At 34.8% G+C, this 24,061-nt stretch overlaps 1 protein-coding gene across 1 annotated transcript in view; it reads right to left on the minus strand.

Moving 5' to 3' along the window:
• The window catches only part of LOC145678582 (aminopeptidase N-like), a 94,332-nt gene that overhangs the window by 63,100 nt on the left and 7,171 nt on the right, over window positions 1-24,061 (minus strand). The window contains exons 4-6 of the mRNA XM_081748898.1: window positions 22,995-23,178; window positions 18,623-18,779; window positions 6,040-6,305 (exon numbers count right to left, since the gene is read on the minus strand). Coding sequence (XP_081605024.1) covers window positions 6,040-6,305; window positions 18,623-18,779; window positions 22,995-23,178 — 607 coding nt within the window. The remainder of the gene's footprint in view (window positions 1-6,039; window positions 6,306-18,622; window positions 18,780-22,994; window positions 23,179-24,061) is intronic.

The following is a 24,061-nucleotide window of genomic DNA, read 5'->3' on the forward strand; positions in this document are numbered from 1 at the left end:
ATACTAGTAAAATTACTTCTAATAAACACTATATTATATTTATTTTTAATGTAACGAATATATGTGTCTTAAAATTACCTATAAAAGGAAAATTATTTATTTGTTCAGTACTATTTGTGTCAAAAGGAAAATGCATTTTTTACAGGACAGTGTCTTTTGCTTCTTACTATGAGAATGAAATCAGTACGCGCACCTTTCTACCATCTCGCGACTTAATTATGTATTTTAAAGGTTTTACAGGGCATATCCCTATCAAAATCAATAAATTTTTCTCTTTGCAGTTCACACAAGACACTATAAAAATATAAATAAACAAAAGAAAATAAAACTACGTTTTTCCACAGCTTGAAAATTACGCCCTTTACCACAAATTTCAGACTACATGAATTTTGCTTTATATTATCCGTGAGTCATTGGCTCTGTACAGGACTCCTACCTTCACAATTGCGCGTTTTTGCTGCGTTTTTTATTGATCAGGTAGGATAACAACGAAAAGAAAAATATGATTACAATCTTAGGCATGATTTGACATTCTGTTATTCTTTGTTTTTTATTACTATTTGTCGAGTGATGAGGATCAAGTAGGAGTTTAAAAGCATAAAGACTTCTAGATATTTCTATTAATAAAAAAAATATATGAATAAGTTTACAAGCGAAAAGTAAACTGGGTTATTCAGTTATAGTCCATAAAAGACTATGGTCAACGAGATGGATTTCAATTATTTTGTGTGTGGTTAGCATATTGACTTCCATAATCTACATCTCTGAAACTAAATATAACTAATATTATTTTTTCTTTAGAAATAAAATACTCACTTTTAGTTCTAAACAAAACATTGTGCATAGTTGAAAATGTCACTACGCAATTGCATTTCGTTACACAAATAAATAGAAAAAATAATACATTTATGCTTGAAAATATTGCAGATAACTAACTAACTAACTCAAAAGCTCTTGTCGTCGCAAATTCTGCCGAGGAATTTGAAGCTTAAAATATACAAAACGATAATCATGCCTGTTGTTCTGTATGGCTGCGAAACATGGTCACTTACTCTGAGGGAAGAACATAGACTGAAAGTATTTGAGAACAAGATCCTGAGACGAATATTCGGACCCAAGGGGAACGGGAATGGGGAATGGCGGAAACTTCATAACGAGGAACTACATAATTTATATGGTTTACCCAACATTGTTAGGGTCGTCAAGTCTAGGAGGCTTAGGTGGGCGGGTCATGTAGCTAGAATGGAAGAAAGTAGAAACGCTTTCAAAGTCTTGACTGGAAGACCAATCGGAAAACGACCATTAGAAAGACCTAGGCGCAGATGGGAGGACAATATTAAGATGGATCTCGCAGAGATTGGAATACAAAGTAGAAACTGGATGCAGTTAGCTAAGGATAGGCCATAACATTATGAACAATTCTGTAATAAATTAGGCAATGGTTTATACTAAAATACACTGCAATGAAGTGCAAGGTATTGGAAGTTACCAAAAATATTTGTCCTTATATGCTGAAAAACAAGGTTCCTGAATAGATAGGGACACTTCATCTTGAAATATGCGTATTGAATTCGATTCTCGACAGAATCTGAAATGTGTTAAGAACTCTAAGCGTTGTGGAACTCGACACAAGTTGGACATTCCATGGCTATAATATTGTCGTTACAAGCTGACTAAACTAGCGATAAATCCAGAAAATATCTCACTGAACAAGCTCCATACATACCAGATTTTAGGTCAAAAGATATATATATATATATGCTTTACATAGTGTCCCGTACAATACTCCTGAAACATGAATGTAGTTGTTTGATATGAATGTAATCACTTTGGTAGGGTTTCTTTCTCTTGAACTTTTCCACGAGGACAACTTGTCTTTTTCCCTTTCTTCAACTTCATATTCGTCACCATCGTATCAAATTGCATACAAAAGTCAATATGCATCTGGCGCCGTGCGTTGCTTCTACCTAGTCCAAATGATCCCGTCTCCTTACTCACAGCTCCTTCTCCCACGACCTGTTGGAGTCTCCCATTACTATGGCGTTGATTTTCTCTATTTCTTCTGAGGCAATATGTCATTAATTTTATCATATATTTCTCTGCTTCATTGTCATCATGGTCGGTTATTGGCATATACATTTGTATTATAACGATATCCTTTGATTTTGCACTGAACTTTACAAACATCAAGTGGTGACTACAGCATTCCACTTTGGTTACGCGTTTTGCTATTTCATTTCTCATTGCTATCGCGATACCACTCTTGGCCTTAACGCCACCAGAATTGGATATTATGTAATTTCTCGACATTATTTCACTTTTTTCTGACTATCGCACTTCACTCGAACCCACTATATTTATTTACATGTATTTATTTCCACTTTTAAATTTTCAAGTTGACCCGCACGTCATAAAGGTCGTACATTCCAGGTTGCTATTCTCAAATGAAAGTTATTATCATTTTTTCCTTTGATGTGTAAAATATGTAATAGATTACAAAAATAATATTTAGAATATTGAAATAAGGATAGAGTACAGAAAATGTGTGAAAAGATTACACGATTGAAAACTGGGACAAAATGTAAACCAACGGGACACCAGGACAAGAGCTCTCAACTATGGGATGTCCTGGTCAAAAAGGGACGTAGTAGCCCTAATATACATGCAGAGCTGTAGTCGAGGGTATGCAAGGGTATACGCCTTAGATTCTCAGTTTAATCTTAGCCATTAGGGTATACCTTCTGCTTCAAGGCGTATAAGTACGCCTACTTTTGTTTCATTTATGTGTTCACTTATTTAATCGACTCATGACTCTAATGATAAAGTGATTGTATCATGACTTTAATATTCTATTCTTAATCGCTGTTCAAGAATATCAGGCATTCGAAAAAAAAAATTCTGAATACTATGCGATCACAAAGGATAGAATGAGAGAGGGAACAAAAAAACAGTGAAAGATTTGTCAGATCTATTCTATGCTCCTGTTGTTTTGAACAACGGATTTTAAAGCCTGTGATAAGCATCTTAGCATTTCAGCTAAACGAATAAAACGCAGGCTCTGAGGCGACGTTGCCACGTAGTATAGGGGTGTGGCTATGACTTGGCTAAGCAGACGAACTTCAGCGCGATCAGGTGGCAGGAATAGGCTCAAGTGAATGTGTACAAAATGAAAGTGGCAATACCGCAGGCCTCTAATTTGCTAGCAGCATTTAAAGGGAACTTGGAGCGCCGCCTTCAAATGCCAAGATGTTTGTCACGTCGTTTAGTGCGTAAACTTCGTTTAGCTATGATACTTGTATTTCTACTTTGTTACCTGTTCCTTCTTGCACTGCGTCGGTTCCTTCTGTGTACCTACATCATCTTACATTATTAATGGAGTGATTTATCTAAAGTATATCATCAATAAAACACCATAACATGCTTTTAGACTATAAAACAGTGTCTCAGCTTTTAACTATATTCTAATGTAATTATTTATACGTGTATTTTTCATTGTTAATTTTAAAAAGTCTTTTTGGCTTTTGGAGAAAATTTGCTATTAAAATGTGGTGTCACATGCAATGGTTTTCATTTTTCAAAACTTCACTTTAATTCAAAATGGCGGATTTTAAGATGGCTGCCGTCAAGGTTACCCTTACCGTATCACTTCCCTCTAAGCATAATATGTATTACCGAAGCTTTTATCCACTTATTATCATTAATACGCGGGTTAGAAGCGGAGGTAAGAGACTTAAGCACATAGTAAGTATAAACAATTAATATGCGTGTAACTTTTCCCCAAATGGGCATATCTTAAAACTAACCTCACCATTGTCTTCCTGATTAAATTCTAGCCCGAAATTATGTATCATATTACTTTATTTCCATTTTTAAAAAATGGCCTTATTTCAAACTGGCGGATTTCAAGATGGCTGCCGTGAATGCCATACCTACCATACGACTTCCCCCTGGGTCTTATATGTATTTACATGGTTGTTTTTTCATTAACGTTCCGTTTACAAAGGTTAGTAAGGGACTTCTGCAGTAATCTCTAATAATCACATCACAACTTTTAAAAATCATATTTGGTCTAGGAATTAATTCGTGCGGGTGGACAAGAGATGGCGCAACGAACGGAGCGTCCCACAGTTCCGTGTATCCACACATGTGTTGCAAACCCCTGTCATCGCGTATCGTTCGTAGTATAGGGCAGTGGATTAAAGCGTCAACAACACCAGTTTGTAGTTAAGTGAACATGGCGCAATTTGTGCCTGATAAAGTGTTTTTGCGGGGTGTCCTGCTGCATTACTTTAACATGCAGAAAAGTGCGACTGAAAGTCATCGTATTTTGGTGGAAGTGTATGGTGACCATGCTCTAGCTGAGCGAACGTGTCAGAAGTGGTTTGCACGGTTTAGAAGTGGTGATTTCGGCTTGGCAGACCAAGAGCGAGCTGGACAGCCAAAAAAATTTCAAGACGAAGAATTGACAGCATTGCTCGAGCAGGATTCGTGTCAAACGCAGGAACAACTTGCAGCAGCATTAGGCGTTGATCGAACAACAGCCTCCAAACGCTTGAAAGCTATGGGAATTAAAAGACAGAGACGTTGAAAGACGAAAAACCATTTGCGAATTGCTGCTTCAACGACAGAGCAGAAAGGGGTTTCTGCATCGAATTATTACGGGTGATGAGAAGTGGATCCATTACGAGAACCCTAAACGAAAAAAGGCCTGGGTGAAACCAGGTGAACCAGGTCCATCACAACCAAAACGAGATATTCACTGTGCAAAGGTTATGCTGTGCATATGGTATGATATGAAAGGTGTGGTGTACTATGAGCTGCTGCAACCGGGTGAAACTATGAATGGAGAACGTTATCGACGACAATTAATGCGTTTGAAGCAAGCTCTGGCCAGAACACGACCAGAATGGGAGAACAGACATGATAAACTTATTGTTCAACATGATAACGCTCGCCCACATGTCGCAAAATCGGTCAAAACCTATTTAGAAAATGTCGGATGGGAAGTTTTACCCCACCCGCCGTATTCACCAGACGTTGCTCCTTCGGACTACTACTTGTTCGATTGCATGAACAACGATTTGATTGGACAGCGGTTTACTTCTTCAGAAGATATCGAAACATGGGTCTCTGACTGGATCGCTTCCAAGGATGAGGACTTCTTTCGCCACGGAATCCGTACATTGCCTGACAGATGGGCGAAAGTGGTGGCTAGCGATGGACAATATTTTTCTTAAGGTATTTATGTATTTTGTGTTTGTACTACAGCTTCAATGTGTGCGTACCAACCGCACGAATTAATTCCTAGACCAAATAAGAAAAGAGAAAACATGCACCATGGCAAAAATTTCTGTCATCACAAATAATGCATACATGTCCTCTATCAGAAAAAAAAAATCATTGAAATCGGCGCCGGACAATTGGGTGATGTCCCTTGTTAGCATTTCTGTTGAAATATTAAAGTTGTAACTACACCTGAGGATAATTTTAAATGTTAATCCAAAGAGACTTACATAATTAACTAATACATTCAGTTGCCATATGAGAGAAGTAATAACTTTAATGCTACCACTGGAATATCATTATAAACATATTTGTGTAACTTGAAACACATAACATGTACAGTCCGCAGCAAAAAGCTGCAAAATGAGCATGTACGTTTATTGTGAAACTACGCCTAACAGCGCAGGGAATCAACATAACGTCTAAGTGGCACGAATCACGCCAGGAGAAACCTCGGAGTCCTCCTCTGCACACTTACTTTGGAGCAAAAGACCGTCGTTTCACAATAAACTTACATGCTCATGTTGCAGGGTTTTTGCTGCGAACTGTACAAATTACCAAGATTGTATTACATCTAAGACAATTTGCTGAAGAAATATATAGGTAGCTGAAAATTCTTCATAAAAATAATTTGTTTAATATTCCTTCGTCTTATAAATTTTAAAATTTGTTAATTCTAATCTAGACTAAAAGATTTGTTAGTATATACCTAGGTATTTAGACTAGATAGAACATTTAATCTTCGATAATACGTACCTGTGTTATCGTTGCAGATCCTGCTTCATAATTTCGTTCTACATTGAGAACTGGATATCCTACTTGTAAAGTCCAACTATCCATGATTGTGGCTATGGAGTACTGTGGCGGAAGCGTCTGATCTTTATGACCATGATCGTCAAGGAATTGCCATAAGTCATTTTGTTCTGCATTTCCGTAGCTAAAGTTGTTCAGATAGTCATTTAGTGCTTCACGGAAAGTTGATTCTGTTAAAATTTTGTTTAACATTCTGAGAAGAATTGACGCTGAAATCGAATACTTAAATCAGCTACAATCTAACAGTAATATCTATAGTAGCATATTATTATTTTACTTACTTCTTAACTCAGCCATTCATTTTCATAGTTTGTTTATTGTAGTAGTCCATGTATCAGCGGAAGTCAAAAAGTAAAGAGACTCGCAATTTCTCGCACTAGGGTTTGGTAACTTTGCTAATATCCAGCACTGAATTAGTGTCATCTGCAACACTTCTATGCAACGTGTCACTATTAATCCCGCGTTAGTCGCTGGAGTGTAACAGACCGTTAAACACGGCAGCTCCATTGTCGATCTGCACCAAGGAGGTAATGAGGGTAGTGATTCACTTTTTGTTTGCGGAAATTATTCGTCGAATGCAAGCGCAGTATGGTGACAACTGTTAATCGCGAAGCAAGATCTACGGATGGATAGAGCGTTTCAAACAGGGAAGAACTCAGGGGCGCCGGAACCGGGGGGCAAGGGGGGCAGTTGCCCCTCCTGAAATTTTCAAAGGGGGCAAGATACTAGTTTTGCCCCCTCACTTTCAGACTGTAAAAACATCACACAACCCTGATTATATGAACTAAGTTTTGCTTTTTATAATAATGTGAAAAAAAATTCTCTATTCCAGATTCATCTTTCTCTTTGAAACAAGGGACCGGACGCTTTCTCTGCCCCCATGTTAGACAAAAAGAATTAGGAAAAAGAATTGAAAATTATCATTATTTCCATTGGTGTACATTCTCAAAACACTGTAAATTCTTTTAAAATTGTTGTTTAAGTAACCGTAAGTCTGCAATATGAAAGGAGTCGTCGAGCGAGATTTTAAAGTTTGAAAAATATAACAGTTTAAATGAGTAACAGGACATTTAGGGCCTAAATACATTTTCTATAAAGTTAATGTTCTTACAAACAATATACAGAGTGCAGTAAGTTTTATAGTGAGGAGGAAAAATGTATAAGGTAGGATTAATAATTTAGAGCATATGAAAATGCGAACTCTATTGTCGTTCCGTTCGTTTAATCCTTTCACTACCATTTTTTTCGGAGTGAGAAACATTAATATATGGCTATTTTAAGTTGTTTTCAAACGTATGAATATATATAAAAAATATTTTCCACCGTTTCGTTTTTTGATGTGGGAAGGGTGGGACAATATGTATCCCTCTGATATTTTTACATTGGACCTATATGTTCCAGTGGTATTGACATGAATGATCATCTTAGACCCGGGTTCGATTCCCGGCGGGAGCTCATGTGGTTCGGATTCCACGTTAATCAGTAGGTCCACGTCTCATATAGCCTCGCTGCTGAACGGGACGTAAAACTCAAAGTCAACTCAACTCAACTCAACTCATGAATGATCATCTTGTATTTTCAATTATGAAACGTATATTGTCAGAAAAACAATTGGGTCGTATTTATGATTACAAATATTTTACATTTCGGCATCATTTAACAAATTACAGTACATACAACCACTGCTTTATCACTAGTACATTGTTCCTCTTTGTTCCATTATCACTTTCATTGTTCACATTCACTTCCACTACTGTCTATTGGATAATATTAATAAGAATTCTGTGAACCATTAGCGGGCTTCTCTTTACCAGTGGAACATCGATTCATAGCAATAACATGTGGTAAATTACAGGGGTTCTCTGAGTATGTATCGTGGGACACACATATCCCAGTGGTAGTGAAAGGGTTAAGATATGAGTGCAGAAACAGAACCTCTATTTCAGCTCTCCTTTCAGACCAAGTTTGTAAACAAGGATAAGAAAGACAGTCACTGCTTATAATAACTAGTAGTGTTAGATATTTAGCTCGCAGTGGTCAAGCAATCAGTGAACATTTGCATAGTACTTGTAATTTGATGTCACTCCTGGATGAAAGAAAAATGGATGTGCCTGTTTTCAACCAATGGATTAATCGACAGGATAACTGGCTTAGTGCTGATTGAAAGAATGAAATTTTAAAGATTATGGGACATGCAATATAGAGAGACTTGGTAGCAGAAGTTAAAGAGTCTCCATTTTATGCAATCATAGCCGACTCCACGACTGATATTTCAAAGAAAGAACAGTTGTCTCTGTGTGCGCTGTATTGACTCTGATTCATCAAACCGAACAAAATATTTATGGAAATGATCACCCCAGTGGTACAAAATCGGAAACAGAATTCACGATCAAAGATATTTTAACGAAACCTAACCTGAATGCAGGAAATATACAGTGTCATGATGGTGCAGCTATCATGTCAGGACGAGTGAATGGTGTGCAGAAGATAACTTCGACTTAACATCCGAAAGCTATATACATTCATTGCAATAATCATGCATTAGATCTTCCATTGCAGGAAGTAGCACGAAAATGCGAATCTTTGTGTGACGTGCGGGCCATAGTGAAAGACGTTGAAACATCAACCTGGATTCTGCAAAACGATAGACAATATACACATGCCGACATTGTTCTTGAACCCTGTAAAACTATTGACGAAAGTAATCCTAAACATTTTGCTGCCTGTTTGTCCTATTCGCTGGTGTTTTAGGCGAAAATCTCTAAACAAATTTCAATCTACTACAAACGAATTCAAATCACGTTGGAAAAGAATCATCAGTAGTACAAGTGGTCCAAATGATGATCAAAAAGTAATTCTAAAAGGGTATTTGAAAAGAATGAACAAATTCGGAATGATATTTCTTCTGATAGTCAGTATACGTGTTTTTGTACCTTGCGGACAACTGACGAAAGTGCTTCAAAATTCTGAAGCTTCTGCTTCTGGAGCTAAAAGAGCAGCAGCAATTCAATCTAAAGGACACTCTGAGAAACCTACGAACGGACAGTGCATTTGAAAACATTTATAAGGAAACAAAGGAAAATGCAGACAGACTACACTTAAAATTGTCCACTTCATCAAGATCAAAGACAACACCAATTAGGTTGGAGAAGAGTGATAATCCTTCTATAGCAGCTACTCTAGAACCTGTATCAGATCTTCCAAAAATGAACTTTGAAATCATTGACTATTTGTTGAATGAAGTGCAGCGTCGTTTCAATCAGCCAGGCCTCAAACAACTCATAAAACTCTAGAAGATACTTTCTGAGGAGCTATATGGGCTGGTGGTCCTCTCTCAAGAGAATATTTGAAGCAGGAATTGGGAGTTCACTCGTCGGATTTTAACGTGGATAGATTATGAGCTCAGCTCAGGCTGTTTCCACCTACTTTGATGACGACTGAGTCGCTGACGACCATCAGAATATTAAAAACTATTAGTGCTGAAACCCCAACTGTTCGTAGCCTTCTCGACCAAGTTGTTCGTCTAGGGACTTTCGTTCTCACTATACCAGCTTCTTGAGCATTTGCGAAAGATCATGCGTATTATAACCAATTATTTAAATCACAAAATAGCACTTAAAATTCAATATAAACTTGGATTATTTCTTATTAATTGTGTCGTACTTTATTAGTGTGAAGTGAAGTGAATATAATGAGATTAGGAAGAGAGATTAATGTAATAACAAACTGGATATACTGAAATAAGTGTAGTAAAAAATACAAATAACTCTGGATAATTAGTGTAATTGAGTTTTCTATATAAATTTTATGAAGTCTTTAGTGAAAATTCCATTTTTTTAATTTCTGGTACGAAGACAAGTAGGTAGAAAAAAAATATTCTTATTTTTTACTTGATTATGTAGCCTATTTTATAATGTACAAGTTACTTTCTACTACAGAGTGCTACAAAGTTTGTAGTTCTAAATAGCAATTTCTAATATTACAGTGGACTGCAACATCAGAACTGGATTTTTAAAAATATAATTTTAATTTCTACATTTCCAAGTGATTTAAGTAGCTTTAAGATTCTTTAATAGTGTCCGTGTGACCACGTCCAATACAGTTAAAAATATGTACTAGTATATAAAATGGTAAAATTTGTACTTACAAACAGTCATTATGAGCAGTACCAATTTTACAATTTTATATGTTTTTAATTTTGATTTCAGTGGTTGAAAATTTCTGCACCAGACCAAAATCCAGCACAAAACTGACACGGGATTAATTAATCCAAAGATGTAAACTAAGATGCCTCTAATAGATGAAAATTTCACTCTCACGAAACTATTTACAGCTTCATTATATTATTATTATTATTATTATTATTATTATTATTATTATTATTATTATTATTATTATTATTATTATTATTATTAACCAATCAAGTCAAATTATTGTTACATTACAAACATATATTCGCATTATCTTACCTATGTTACATTCCCGTGTCTATTTTCAAGACAGCAGTTTGCCCCCCCAGCTGAAAAATACTTCCGACGCCACTGGAAGAACTTATGAGACGGGGAAAGTTCAGGCAGGCCTTCGACGTCAGCGACTGAGGAACTTGGGTACATCATCACGAACCGGAAAGTAAGGCTGCGAGCATGGTTTGGAAATACTCATCATCACCAGAAGTTAACACATTTAAACGTAAATCACAAGTTAGTCTGATGCGGTGCAAAATTGGTTACAGGTGCAACCGAAAAACCTTTTACCCGACGGACTAATAATAAAAATAACTTGTGAAACGTTAAGGAAAATGAATTGAAGTGCAGGGAGATCATGTAGAAAAATAATGAATGTTTCAGTTTTCTGTTTTTAGAATAAATGTACCTTTTCTCATGTCTCTTTTGACTCCGCCTCGTTTCAAGAACTTCAGTTAATCAATATTATTATCATGCTGGTTGATTGCTACAGATCCAATCTTGCAAGGTCAAACTTTTGTAGGATTAATTGAGCGTTCTCATATGGTATCTGGAGTTGATACACTGACTGTGCAACAAAACTGACTATAGCGTTTATCATAATGTTTGCACATTATGAATACAATAACATTCAAATAAATATAAATTTAAATACTCATTGCTCTCTATATATACGAGAGTCATCCAGAAAATAATGCCCGTTAAGTTATACAAAATGAAAAGCACAATATTTATTGGAAAAAATAATTGTTACATACATGAAGCTTCCTTCACTTCTCTACATAATCACCATCTTCATTTAAATATTAGTCGTATCTGTTCACGAGCTTCAGAATTGCCATGTTATACTCTTCTGTCGCTAAGTCTTCAAGCCTGTGTAATACGCTTAATTGTTCATATTGATTGACTATGTTCATTAAAGTTAAACATAAACAAGGTGTGATTTCGCATACATCCAAGTTTTTTCTCCTTTTATTAAACAAAAAGGAAACAAAGAAGAGAGCCCTCATGATTTTCGGCCACACACGAGTAAACACGTCGCCAAGGTTGTAAGTTTTGTAGTTTATTTCCTGAAGTTTTAGAATGTAGTGTCTTTACCACTCCAGCGAGGAATTTTAATGTAGAGAGTTCATCGATTGATACTAGACAAACCATGAATTTATTGGAAGAGTGTTACTCGTAGATGGTAACCAAGACATTTTCGGAAAAATGACCGTAGATACAGCAGACGGAAATGCGGTTTTAAACCAATGTGGAGACACTTCCCAAAACAAACTAACATTGACACATTTCAGATTAGCTGGAGATGAACAAAAAGGAATAAAAATGATCAATACGTTGCCAAATTTATAAGAGAAATAAGCAAACGAAAATTTTAGTGTATAAATAAAACTTTGCTTATTAAGAGTATGTAATAAAATTGGTAACATTGCCGGGAGAGGATAATATTATTTAGTAGAAGGACAAGCGGAAATAATGAGCTGTATAATGCACTGTTAGAATTAGACGTGTAGAGATTTAGCAACAACTGAACACATGGTAGAAAACCAGCACCCAACGCTATGAGAACTCGATACTTTCCTTCGGGAAAGAAAAACAATTCCAGAATTCTGCTACGTAAGGGGCCAAGAATAGCATGACCTGACGCTAGAAAATAATTCTAATTATTGGATCAATACGCGAAGCATACAAACCGCATGATGACAAAAACGAACCCAAGCCAAGTGTGTGGTTATTTTAAGAATATATTCCCAGGGCACATTGGCGTTTATCGAAATTTATTAAGACTCGTAACATAAAATACGAGAGACAATGGTCAATGCGGTCAGAGTTTGCAGCTGTGAGAAAAAAGAAAAGGTCTTTGAAAAGCAACGCCAAGAAAGAAAGAAAAAAAACGAACCAGAGAGGGCATAGAGAAGGAGGGTGCGGAAATACCCAAGCAAAAGAGTAGGGAATGATGCACCAAAGCGAAAAATCATGTTTGTTTAAATTTTCTAAAGTAAAATAATTAACTAACTGAAAGTATTGTAATACGTAAAAACGCAATGTTTAACATGCAAATTTAAAAAGAATAAATGGAGCACTATTTCTTTAAAAGGCTTTCTCTCTCGCTCTCAATCTATATAGGATCTATTCACATACGTATAATTATATATGTAGAAATATTATCAATCCACTGCTAGGCAGAAGATCACTCTTGACTTAGTTAAAAGCAGTACGTAATCTGTAGAAATATTTAGAGATAAATTATTATTATTATTATTATTATTATTATTATTATTATTATTATTATTATTATTATTATTATTATTATTATTATTATTGGTACTAGTAGTTAACAATATCATGAAATTTGTAAAAAGAAGGATCATTTTAATATTGTATAGCCATTTCAAGTAAATATATACTTTTATAGGGATACCTTGAACACCATTATATATGGCTTATATGTTGTAAATTTCGTTATATTTAGCCAACAAGTAGTATTAATAGCATTATTAACATTATCACTAGAATGAATATAGTTTTATACAACAATTATTAATAGAAGTAGTTATTCTATCATTTTAAAAGTAGTTCTTAGTAGCGCTTTTATTTTCATTATTATATCAACGCAAAATTATGATAGAAATATAAATATTCGTATTGTAATAAGCAACTACCATCTGAAAAATATAAATTGTTACAAAATATATAATATTTGATAAATCAAGATTAATGAATATTCTAATCTATATTTGGAAAATAATTTCTTAAGCCTTTCACATTTGTCACTTGAGGCTATTCATTCTAAATTTGTAGTTCGCGTAATTCCAGCAGATGGTCTCTGGCCAAGGAGGGTAACTTTAAAAAAAATAGAAAAAATAAAAGGGGATGTGCTTGGAAAGAAACAGGAGAGAAACCAATAAAAAAGAGAGAGTGGCCAAGAAAACGAGAGAAACCAGCAAATAAAACGTAGTGAAACAAAATGAAGAGAACGTTATTGGTAAAGTTAGACAAGGAGTGTGTCAGAAAGAGAAAATGGTCACTGATTGCAAAGGACGGATAGGAAAGAAGAAACAAAACTGAATACGTAATTAGTGGAAAATAATAAAGGAAGAGGACAGCAGAAAGGCAGGCAGTTGAGTTAAGATCATAGAACCTCGGATTACAGACTTCAATTTAGGGAGTGTAACAACCCGTTAGTCAAAATCTTAGAGCTCTGAGCTTTGGAATACAGTTTTAGTGGGGCGATAGGCGGTCGAAATGGAGAAGGCCACACGAGTAGGCTATTTTGCGGGCAGTGATAAAGAACAGTTAGTAGCAATTCCAGCTTACAACAGAAGACCTGATATAATGTCAAATGTTTTAATCAAGGTTTTCTAAACGTGACATCGGTTGTGGTAATCATATTCAGTGGTTGGAGTAAGTTTTGGAACTTTCTGAGGACTTTCCAGTGAAGTGGACAATAGAGGCAACACGGGGACTTTTCACATAGAGAGACCGTGGAGCTACCTCGCTGGAAGTAAAGGAAGACGTTCAATGGGCAGTTGTCAGCAAGAAGGTGAAGTGATATATTATTACCTGAATTTTGAGTGCAGTGCGCGTCAAAAGAACTATAGACCAAATGACACACCCTCAATTTAAAGTTATTTATAATCTGACCGTGAGTAAAGTTATATTTTTATCCCTTTTGTTTTGTAAATTTAATGTAATCAATTTTGTAGGAAATAAAAAGGCCAACTTACATTCTTGAGTTAGGTCAGATGCAATATAAGATATTTTCAGTAAACTTGTGAATTTTTAAAAGTTAATTAACGATTTCGCAATTTATAAGAAACTGGTTTCATAAATAACACAAACAAATATTCACTATTATGATAACTGTTTTGCACTTGTAAATTTTATTATTTTCATTGAACTATTTAGCCTATTAAAGTAGCTAAGTTAAACAATTGAGTTTTCATTATCTCAAATTTATCGCTGAACAAATAGAAGTGATGGTACCAATAACTGTAGGTGGAAAACTAGTAGCAAACAAAAGCTCAACAGAAGACGGAAGCCACGAAACCCTGAGATCAAAGTAATTAATATATTATGGTAAGTCATCACTATTTTGAGTTTCATGTTCATTGTGTGTGTGTATATATATCGTCAGAACTTTGTTGTCATCCTTGACTTCACACATACGTATATATTACACCAGATGGTCACTGCATTCAAATAAAAGACTCAACATTGACATTTTTGACTCAATATCACACCTATGGTGACGACTTTCTTGATCAGATTGTGACTAGTGATGAGACCTGGGTGTCTCATTTCCCCAGAGAGCAAACGCCAATCACTTGAGTGGCATCATCCCTCCACGGCAACAGACAGTCTCAACACGAAAGGTCATGACGACCATCCTTTGGGATTGTAAAGATGTTCTTTTGGTGGATTTTGTCCTAGCGATGTTCACGTTTTCCCTAAGCTGAAAAACTTTCGGGGCAGTAAACGTTTTACAAGTGATGGAAAGCTGAAGAATGCAATGATCACCTGCCTTAACGAACTGGCGGCACAAGAGTGTAACATGGGAATTCTGAAGTTCTTGACCAGATATTAGAAATGTTTAAATGAGGGTGGTAATTATGCATAGAAGTGAAGGAAACTTCAGGTGTGTAACATATTTGTTTTTTCCAATAAATATTGTCTTTTTGATTTTGTATAATTGAGCTATCTTTATTTCCTGGATGACCTTCGTGTTTAATTATATAGGTAAATATATTACAAATCAGAGGAATCAAATTTAAAAATATTTTCGATGCACTTGTTAATACAATTGATAGGAATACCAACTACTCAGTGATAATCTACATCTGGATAATTCAAATAACTTTGATTCACACCAGTTAATTTAAAATCTAGGAAACCTTTCCTATATATGCAGGCTATTTATTAAATATAATCCTTTATAATAAAAGTATATTTCCCAGAGGGAGCTCATGTTGTTCGGATCCCACATTAAGCTATATATCTACGTCTTATATAGCCTCGCTGTTGAAAGGAACGCTAAACGCAAAAGTCTACATCTAAATCTAAACTAAAAGAATATTACAGTGGCTTGCTGAGGTGGGTTTCTCTTTGATAAATTATTTATTATGCTGTTCTACTTTGAAATGAATCTGAACGTATAAAATTATTTTTTGACATTAAGCGTCTTCACTGTGTATATGATGTCTCGAAATCCAAAGGTCTATTGTTTGAATGGTGTTTTTATGTCAATTTATCACAGCTTTCTGTTTGAACTTGAGAATGCCGTGGGAGAAATGAAAAAATCTGGTATTAAAATATAAATATAATTAAATTGCATGGATCTTATTAGACTATTATAAGTCCCTTTCTCAAAAATAAAATTTATACGTTGATACCTATATAAAGAAACAGAAGCTTCTAAATGACACAACGAACTTCTCAAGTAAACGGATCAGTTATCACGTTGAAATTTCCAGTAAGATGTTTTAGGTCTAGTAATAAATAAATTTCCTCTCTCCAAAACCAAAACCAACAACTTATAGAATTTTGGATGTGATCAATTTTCATCCGTTGCGTTTGAAAAAAAAAGAGAAATATTAAAATGACATATTAATCTAATCAATCTCTATGAAATCAACAACTTTTGTGCTGAATTACATTTAAGCTATATTGTTTCGCGGTCCGTGAACGCAGACATATTCAACAAGCAGCTGTAGCACATGCATACTACGTGAAAAAGTTTTCCTTACATGGCTTGATATTTTCTCAATAGTGAAACCGAAGTTTCAATTAGATTTCCACCACTTCCAATTTCAGTAGGGAGAGACTAGAGATTGAATATACTCTTTGGAACCTTAATCGATTTCAAACAAACCACTTCTCGCTTTCTTATCGTTGTTATTCTATGTTGATTAGTATTGAAACGAGAAGTTGAAGTGGATTTTTTAAAATCAATTTCTGTTTTACTAGGGAGTAAAGGATTAAGATTAGCTGTATTCTTAGAGCGCGTAATCGATTCCAGGGTAATCCAGCTATCTATTCACGTTTTTGCTCTATAGTGATCAACATTAAAACGCAAATGGTTAATTTCTACTGCTTCTGGTTTAAATGTTATCCCCACCAACGAATACATTGTTAACTTCCGACCCTCTACACCCTAACCACAATTCGTGGTGATCCATCAAGAATTTTTTGCCTCCCGGACAGACACAAGGACACAAAGGTGAAACATATGGTCCCTAACGCCTTTTTAACAGTTTTATTACTAATAAGAAAAGTTCACTTACGTGTGGTACGATAGTACACCGACAAACCGAATGGAGGTGAGAGTAAACATGATATTAAACGCAAAATATCTACTTAACATGGTCCGAAAGCGACAACGTTTACACTTAAAAAGCGCTGAGAAACCGGCAAAGATGCTAGTATAGTGCTGAATATCTCATGAAGCGAAAATATATTGCTGTCGGATCAAAAGATTATACAGAAAGTCATGACATACAAATGGTAGCAAAGCGGTCGCTGTGTGATGAGTATCCTCACATATGGAAAATGCCTGTATGAATTCTCCATTTGTTTGTCGGGTGCAACTTTCTGGGTAATGTTTTGACTTGACACCGATATCTTTCCGCGTTCACGAGATATTAAGTATTATATCAACGCCTTCGCCGGTTTTTCAACGCCTCTTACGTGAAAATGGTGCAGCATTCGACTCATATTCATTAGATATTTGTTGCTTAATTTCACGTCTACTATCACCTCCTTCCGTTTGTCTGTGTACTATGGTACTACTCTGTATTATTGAAGTAAAATACCAAATGTTATAATACTAATACAATTAATTAAATTAAGATACGCTGAAAAAAATACCCTGCTAGAATATGTATATTACGTTAAGAGCGATATGATATAATGAAATTACGTATATTTAGCTGCGAACACTCAAATATTAAAGGAAGTTATTGAAAGTAGAATACAGTAAATCTTTGAATCTTTTAAACATTAAATATCAGTGACATAGAAAAACGGTAATAAAGTCTGAACCTTATAACTAAAATGTTAAATAAGGTTTCATAAACAAAGTGCAGACGCCTTGTAACCAACTTGTTGAATATATTCCAGTTTTCTAGAAAGATACCTACAGTGAGCGTTGTATACTCTGTTAACTTTAGAACTTTTACTTTATATGGATTCCAACTGTGAATTAGACATGTTTTTCTCTTTAACAAGAGTCCATACTTTTTTTAAAAAAATTTCGTTTATTGTGTAATTTAATTCTTGTAACTGGGAAAGTACCTACAGTGAGGGTTGCATACTCTGTTTACTTTAGAACTTTTACTTTTTATGGATTCCAACTGTGAATTAGATCTGTTTCTCCACATTTTTTTCATTTCGTTTATTGTGTCTAAAATTTAATTCATGTAACTGGGGAAGTTCTAGTGTGTGTGGAATAATATTATTTTATAGTTTAATAAAAGATTACGTCACAGATAACCAAATAATGTGTACAAATTATTCTTCTCATTTCAACTTCTGTTATCTTTATAAATTCAAAAGTTGAAATAGCACTCTTTCTCTTACGACGAAAATAAAGGCTTGGTAAGTGATAATTTTCATCTGATAATTTATCAAAGATGCTTTCGGGAGAGTTATAGATGTTCAATGTCGTTTATATATATATATATATATATATATATATATATATATATATATATATATATATATATATATATATATATATGCGTGTGTGTGTGTGTGTGTGTGTGTGTGTATGTATGTATGTATAATGATAACAAAATTTCAGAATGCTGAAAGCATATGATACTCTTGCTACTAGAAGTTAGAACATATTCGAGAAAGTGTTCATATTAATATATGTTGCCACCTTCTTGCTACGATCACCAATCATAACTAGAAATGTGCATACAGACATTTACATAAATTAGAAGAAATATCGGAATTTAGTGTAGACATCTAGTTAGGAAATAATTGTTTTTATTCATTATATTCAACAATAGTCTAATAAAGAGAGCGATCAACATTAAAAAATATAACGGTCACTTTACCTTTGTTATACGAGATGGTATCAAATACCTGGGTGATTTCCCGTGGATTGCTAAAGGGTACCGAAACAGCATGAGAAGAATTGGTTGCATCAGAAGGAAAAACATCCAGAATATGTTTCAGTACCATATAGTCGAGTATCTTCCAGTTTGGTTCTGCCTATGGAAGACAAGGAAGAGAGATGTATTCTTTCAAATTTGATCAAATATCAATATTAAAATTAATCGATATTATTGTATGAGTCAAGAAAACTTTATTTCTTAACAGGCTAAAAAAAAGATACTTTGGAAGTTTGAATTTAGAAGCTTAGTATAATAACAGTCCAGTATAAAACAAAATACTTCTGTCCATGCTTCTCAAAAACGAGTTTGTCATTGCTAGTACTGAAACTTAGTTGAATATATATCCTTGTCTATAGTTCTTAAATTTACTAATTCAAGTCTGAGTTACTGTATTATTCTAGATCATTTTTCTGTGGGAAAATACTAATACATAATATGAATGAGTTAATGACAAAGGCATTTCGTATTTATATCAGAATATAATTTGGTAAAAAATATTAAACAAACATGGAAAGCAACATAAACATATGCAGCATTTCTTCAAGGAAGCTGGTCGATCATTCAACTCGAAATGATTGTTTTAAGATTAATATATCGCGATTATTCCCTTTAGGGTAAAGGAGACGGATGATTAATGAGACTGAATGAATTTGAAATTTGGTTTCTAGTGCTCTCCTACGAGGAATCAAACTAGGGACGATATTCACAAAAGGCCAGGGTGCGAAATCCAGGGGGGGGACGGGAGGGATTCCCCCCACCAAAAATTTTACACTTGCTTTTCCCCCTCACCAAAATCTGTAAGGGGGGACACCTTAATAGAAAAATATAAGTAGGTCTATAAAGAAAATTTTCAGACAAACAATAATTTTAAATCCATGCTGTTTTAAAAAACGTAGTTTATTTGTAAAAGGATCAGGTGTTTAACTTTTTCGGTTGTTGACGAAATGAAGACCTTTATTCTCTAGCGTACCAGTTGCATGCAAAATTGGTAAAATTTCTCAAACAAACAAATTGTTTTTTCAATTTCAGTGGACGAATCTACAAACAGGTTTGCGGATAAGCACTTGCTGTTATATGAACACATGTGGACGAAGAAAATAAACCTTGTTGTCGTTTTTATAAATTAGTGCCTGTAGAAAATGCCGATGAAAAATCCCTTAAAGAGAAAATTATTCAAGGATTTTCCGAAGATGGCATAGATATTTTTAATCTTAAAGAAAGACTGGTTGGATTTAGTTCGGACGGGGATGCAGTGTTTACTGGGAGAAACGGTGTTGCTGCTCAAATTAGAAGAAATGTCAACCCGTGCCTAATTAGCGTACACTGCATGGCACATCGAATTGATCTTGTTTCTGAAAGAGTTTTTGGTGTTGTGAATGCTGTTCACAACTTTGCATGTTTGTTAGGCGTACTTTACCAAGTGTTCAGTAAGTCATCTACAGCTGCAACACTTAAAAGTATCGCGACAGTCACAGATGCCGCAGGACAAAAATTTGAACGATTACAGTGGTTCGGATTTCACCTTAAACTGTAAGTCCACATTTCATAGCCTCGCTGCTGAAAAGGGTCATTAAACTTAAATCAGCAAATCAATCGTATTATAGTGTTTGTGCTTTTATTTTCTAAAGTTTAACGTCCTATGAATATTCACCACGGCTAAGGAAGACGGTCATGATGAGATGAATTATAATGGTTGATTAGGATAATGGAAGGAAGCGAGAGGACCCCGAGAAAACCCCCACACAATTGTTTGTATACCGCAAGCAGAATTTGGCGCGAGCTAGGATCCAGCCGATGATTCCACGCACCTGAGGAGAGCGCTCTACCACTGAGGCAACACGGTTTTTTGTTGTCTATCAAGTATTTGTATTGAAATCATTATTTATAATAACATATTCTTGCTAATAATACAATATAGATACATAGTATTATTTAGACTTACAAAGGTGACCGTATATCTGAACGACCAAACTGAAACACTACGTACGTAGCGAAGAAACAAGAATTTCATAAATAATAATAAAAACTATTCTCTGACTCTACAGCTCATGAGGATCTATGGCTTGCCAGGTGGAGCGCTTCAAGTTAGTAGTTCTAATGCTTGGTTAGGACATCGGTTCTCAGGGACTATTATTTCTGACTTATATATCTCTACTGCTATTTTCGCGAATGTAATCTTCAATATAATGGTAAACACAAGGGTACTGTGCTCCCACTAGAGTCTAACCCTGGACCATACGCACCGAAGTGTATATTAAATGCAGTAGATAAGTTACCAATTTTGGTTAAATGAATAAATAACATTAAAGTATTTTTAAATAACAATTACGACTAGTTTGAACATTTATTATTATTATTATTATTATTATTATTATTATTATTATTATTATTATTATTATTATTATTATTATTATTATTATTATTATTATTATTATTGATAACCCATTAATATTTCAATTTTTTGGAGGCTCCACGAAGCATTAGTGTGGATCGCTGAACTTCTTCCCCCCCACCATTTTCAAATGATTTCGCACCCTGCAAAAGGCACATGCTCTACCCACTAGACCAGCAAGGAAGGCTGAAAGATTTTGAAGTAAAGTTCATAAACTGTCATAACTATAAATTTTATACAAATGATGCACACTCATGTCCAAAATTGTTGTCATATATCTATAAATATTTTGTTGTAAGAATAAAATTTGATAACGAATTCACCCGGTATTTCTTATAATGTTTCTATGTGTATAATCGGCAAAGACATGTATGTGGCATTTCATGCCAAAAGAGCAGTAAATAAGAACAATAAAACGAAAATAAAATTTTCTTGTCCATTTAGCAATATTTTATTTTAGTAATTATAATTTTCGTATTTATAATTCCTTCCCTATGAAATTTACCACAAATATATATTTCCCGTTTATACACATAGTAACAGTATTAAAAGTACCCTGCAAAATCATTGTCAAATTATATTCTTATAAGAAAACAGTTATAGATATGCGACAATCATTTTGGACATGAGTGTACATAATACATGTAGATACTGTTGTATCAAGACAAAAAAGCAATAATCTCACAGTTCCTAAATACTGCATTGCCAAATATCTAGATGTATGTAGCCTAATACTAACTACAAGCAAGCAACTATGAACTTATCTGGAAGAGAAAATAACACAGTAGTACTAATATCATTATGTAGTTTAAATACAAGCTTCAATAATACAGAGTAAAAACTACTCAGTAACAAGCATGAGCGTAGAAGTTATTTACGATTTTGTGCTACAGCCTTGTAAATTGTATGTGGGAATATACGAAGGCTGATCAATAAATAATGATCATAATTGAATAAAACATAATTACCTGTACTAATCCTTCAAATATTGGTGGTCTTTCTAAAAGTAGTCACCATTGTATGCAATGCACTTGTCCCAACGTTTTTACCAGTCACCAAAACATGCTGCAAGCCATATTTGGATAGATCCTTGAAAATAGCCTCCGCAGCTTTCACCATTGTCCCTAAAGATGCGAAACACCGTCCCCGGAGGTATTTCTTCAAAGTTGGAAGAAGAAAGAAATCACAAGAGGTTAAACCAGGGCTATATGGAGGATGAGGTACAAACGTAACATTGATTTTGCAAGATAGTCAAAAGAATTTCTGTACTGTTCTTCGCGTATCAGTTCCATGAGCGAACTAAGTGTGCTTGAACGGCTGCCAAGGTCACATTCCTGACAGCATGGTCTTCAAACTTGCTCGATCTATTCGTCACTTCTCCCACTACACAGACGTGTTTCGTTTTTTGTGCCTTGGTGTTGTACTCATCCATAAATACTGATAAGTCTTTATTGATCAGCGTACGTATATCCTAGCTTATATTGTAATCCAACACATAGCTTTACTTGTGCGCGTAGAAAAATGAAATCATTATCTAGCTTTGCGCCCTTTAGACAAAGGGAGGCTCACGATTAACGAAAGTGAATGATTATGAATTTAAATGAAATTATAATGTGGGAAAAATGGATGGAAAATTCCCCCCAAAAAACACAGATACTGTATTGCCCAATACACAGTCGCATGGTATGAGATCAAACCTGACTCCCTCTTTCTAGAGGTGAGGACTCTACCACTGTACCCCCTAGGCAGTATTATGCGTACAAATGTATCGAAGTGAAACTCAAATTATGTGAAAGAATGAAACATATTCATTTGAGAGAGACACGTTGAAAAGATTCGGTTATGAATACAATTTTAATATTGACCTTATAGCTTTTATATTAATAAAGAGTATGAAACAATCCTAAACAAGTAACTTACATGATCTATACCTATGTTAGCGACGTAGGTTGCAAATCCTTCATTAAGCCAAATATCCGACCACCATTTTGGTGTCACGTAGTTTCCGAACCATTGGTGTGCAAGTTCGTGTGCTATCACCATCACTTGACTTATTTTGCACAGTGCATCATCTTCTAGCGGGTTGTACAGGAGCAACTTTTCTCTATAAAAAGTGAAATGAATCGGAATTCGTTAAAATAACGCCAGTATATATATTAAAAATTTGATTTTTTCTGCTTTCTGGAATCTATATGGATATGGTTATTATTTAGAGTTCATCATTCAAAGACAACATTTACGAAACAGAAAAAACACGTTGTTTTATCAGTAAATGATAGCTTATCCATACATAATCCTTAAAAACAATAAAAATTATAGTCATTCAAACAGTGACGGACGTTATTTTAACAAATATCAATTAAATAAAATTATGAACAGGTAAGTAAAGAGAAACCAGTCAGCTACATATACTATATTCAATACATGAAAAAAGAATTCAGACTGTTAACTATCAAACGTCCTAAAATAAACACGTGTAATTTCTGTGATTCACTTATCCTAAATATTAAATGAGCTTCTTCCAGTAAAAGAGAATCCTTGCAGGAGCCGTTGCCAGCTCATCAAGCAAAGGGAGAATATGCTTATGAGATGAGGAGACTGGACAAAATAAAGTGCAAGGAAAGTTCGAAAAGTGTTGTCGGTGTTGCTTTTGATTTGCAACAGTGTAACACCCAATTTGCATAGTAACATAGCATTCTTTAAAAGGTTATTGTGGATTTACAATCTGACAATTCACAAATCTAACGACGATACTACTACAAGTTACATGAGGGAATCGCAGGAAGAGGGTCCGACCGAATTGCGTCTTGTTTGTTTTCTTTCATTGTGGGATTGTCTGACAGTGTAACACGTTTAATAATGCTATGGGACACATCTGACGGACAAAACCGCAATATTAATTTTGTTTCGATGCATAGTTAACGCCATAACAAAGAAAGAGACATTACGCATCATAAATCATAAGTTTTTAGAACCAGGTTACACCT

The sequence above is a fragment of the Thermobia domestica genome, chromosome 2, assembly GCF_964235325.1.
Source record: "Thermobia domestica chromosome 2, izTheDome1.hap1.1, whole genome shotgun sequence".
Taxonomy (NCBI): domain Eukaryota; kingdom Metazoa; phylum Arthropoda; class Insecta; order Zygentoma; family Lepismatidae; genus Thermobia; species Thermobia domestica.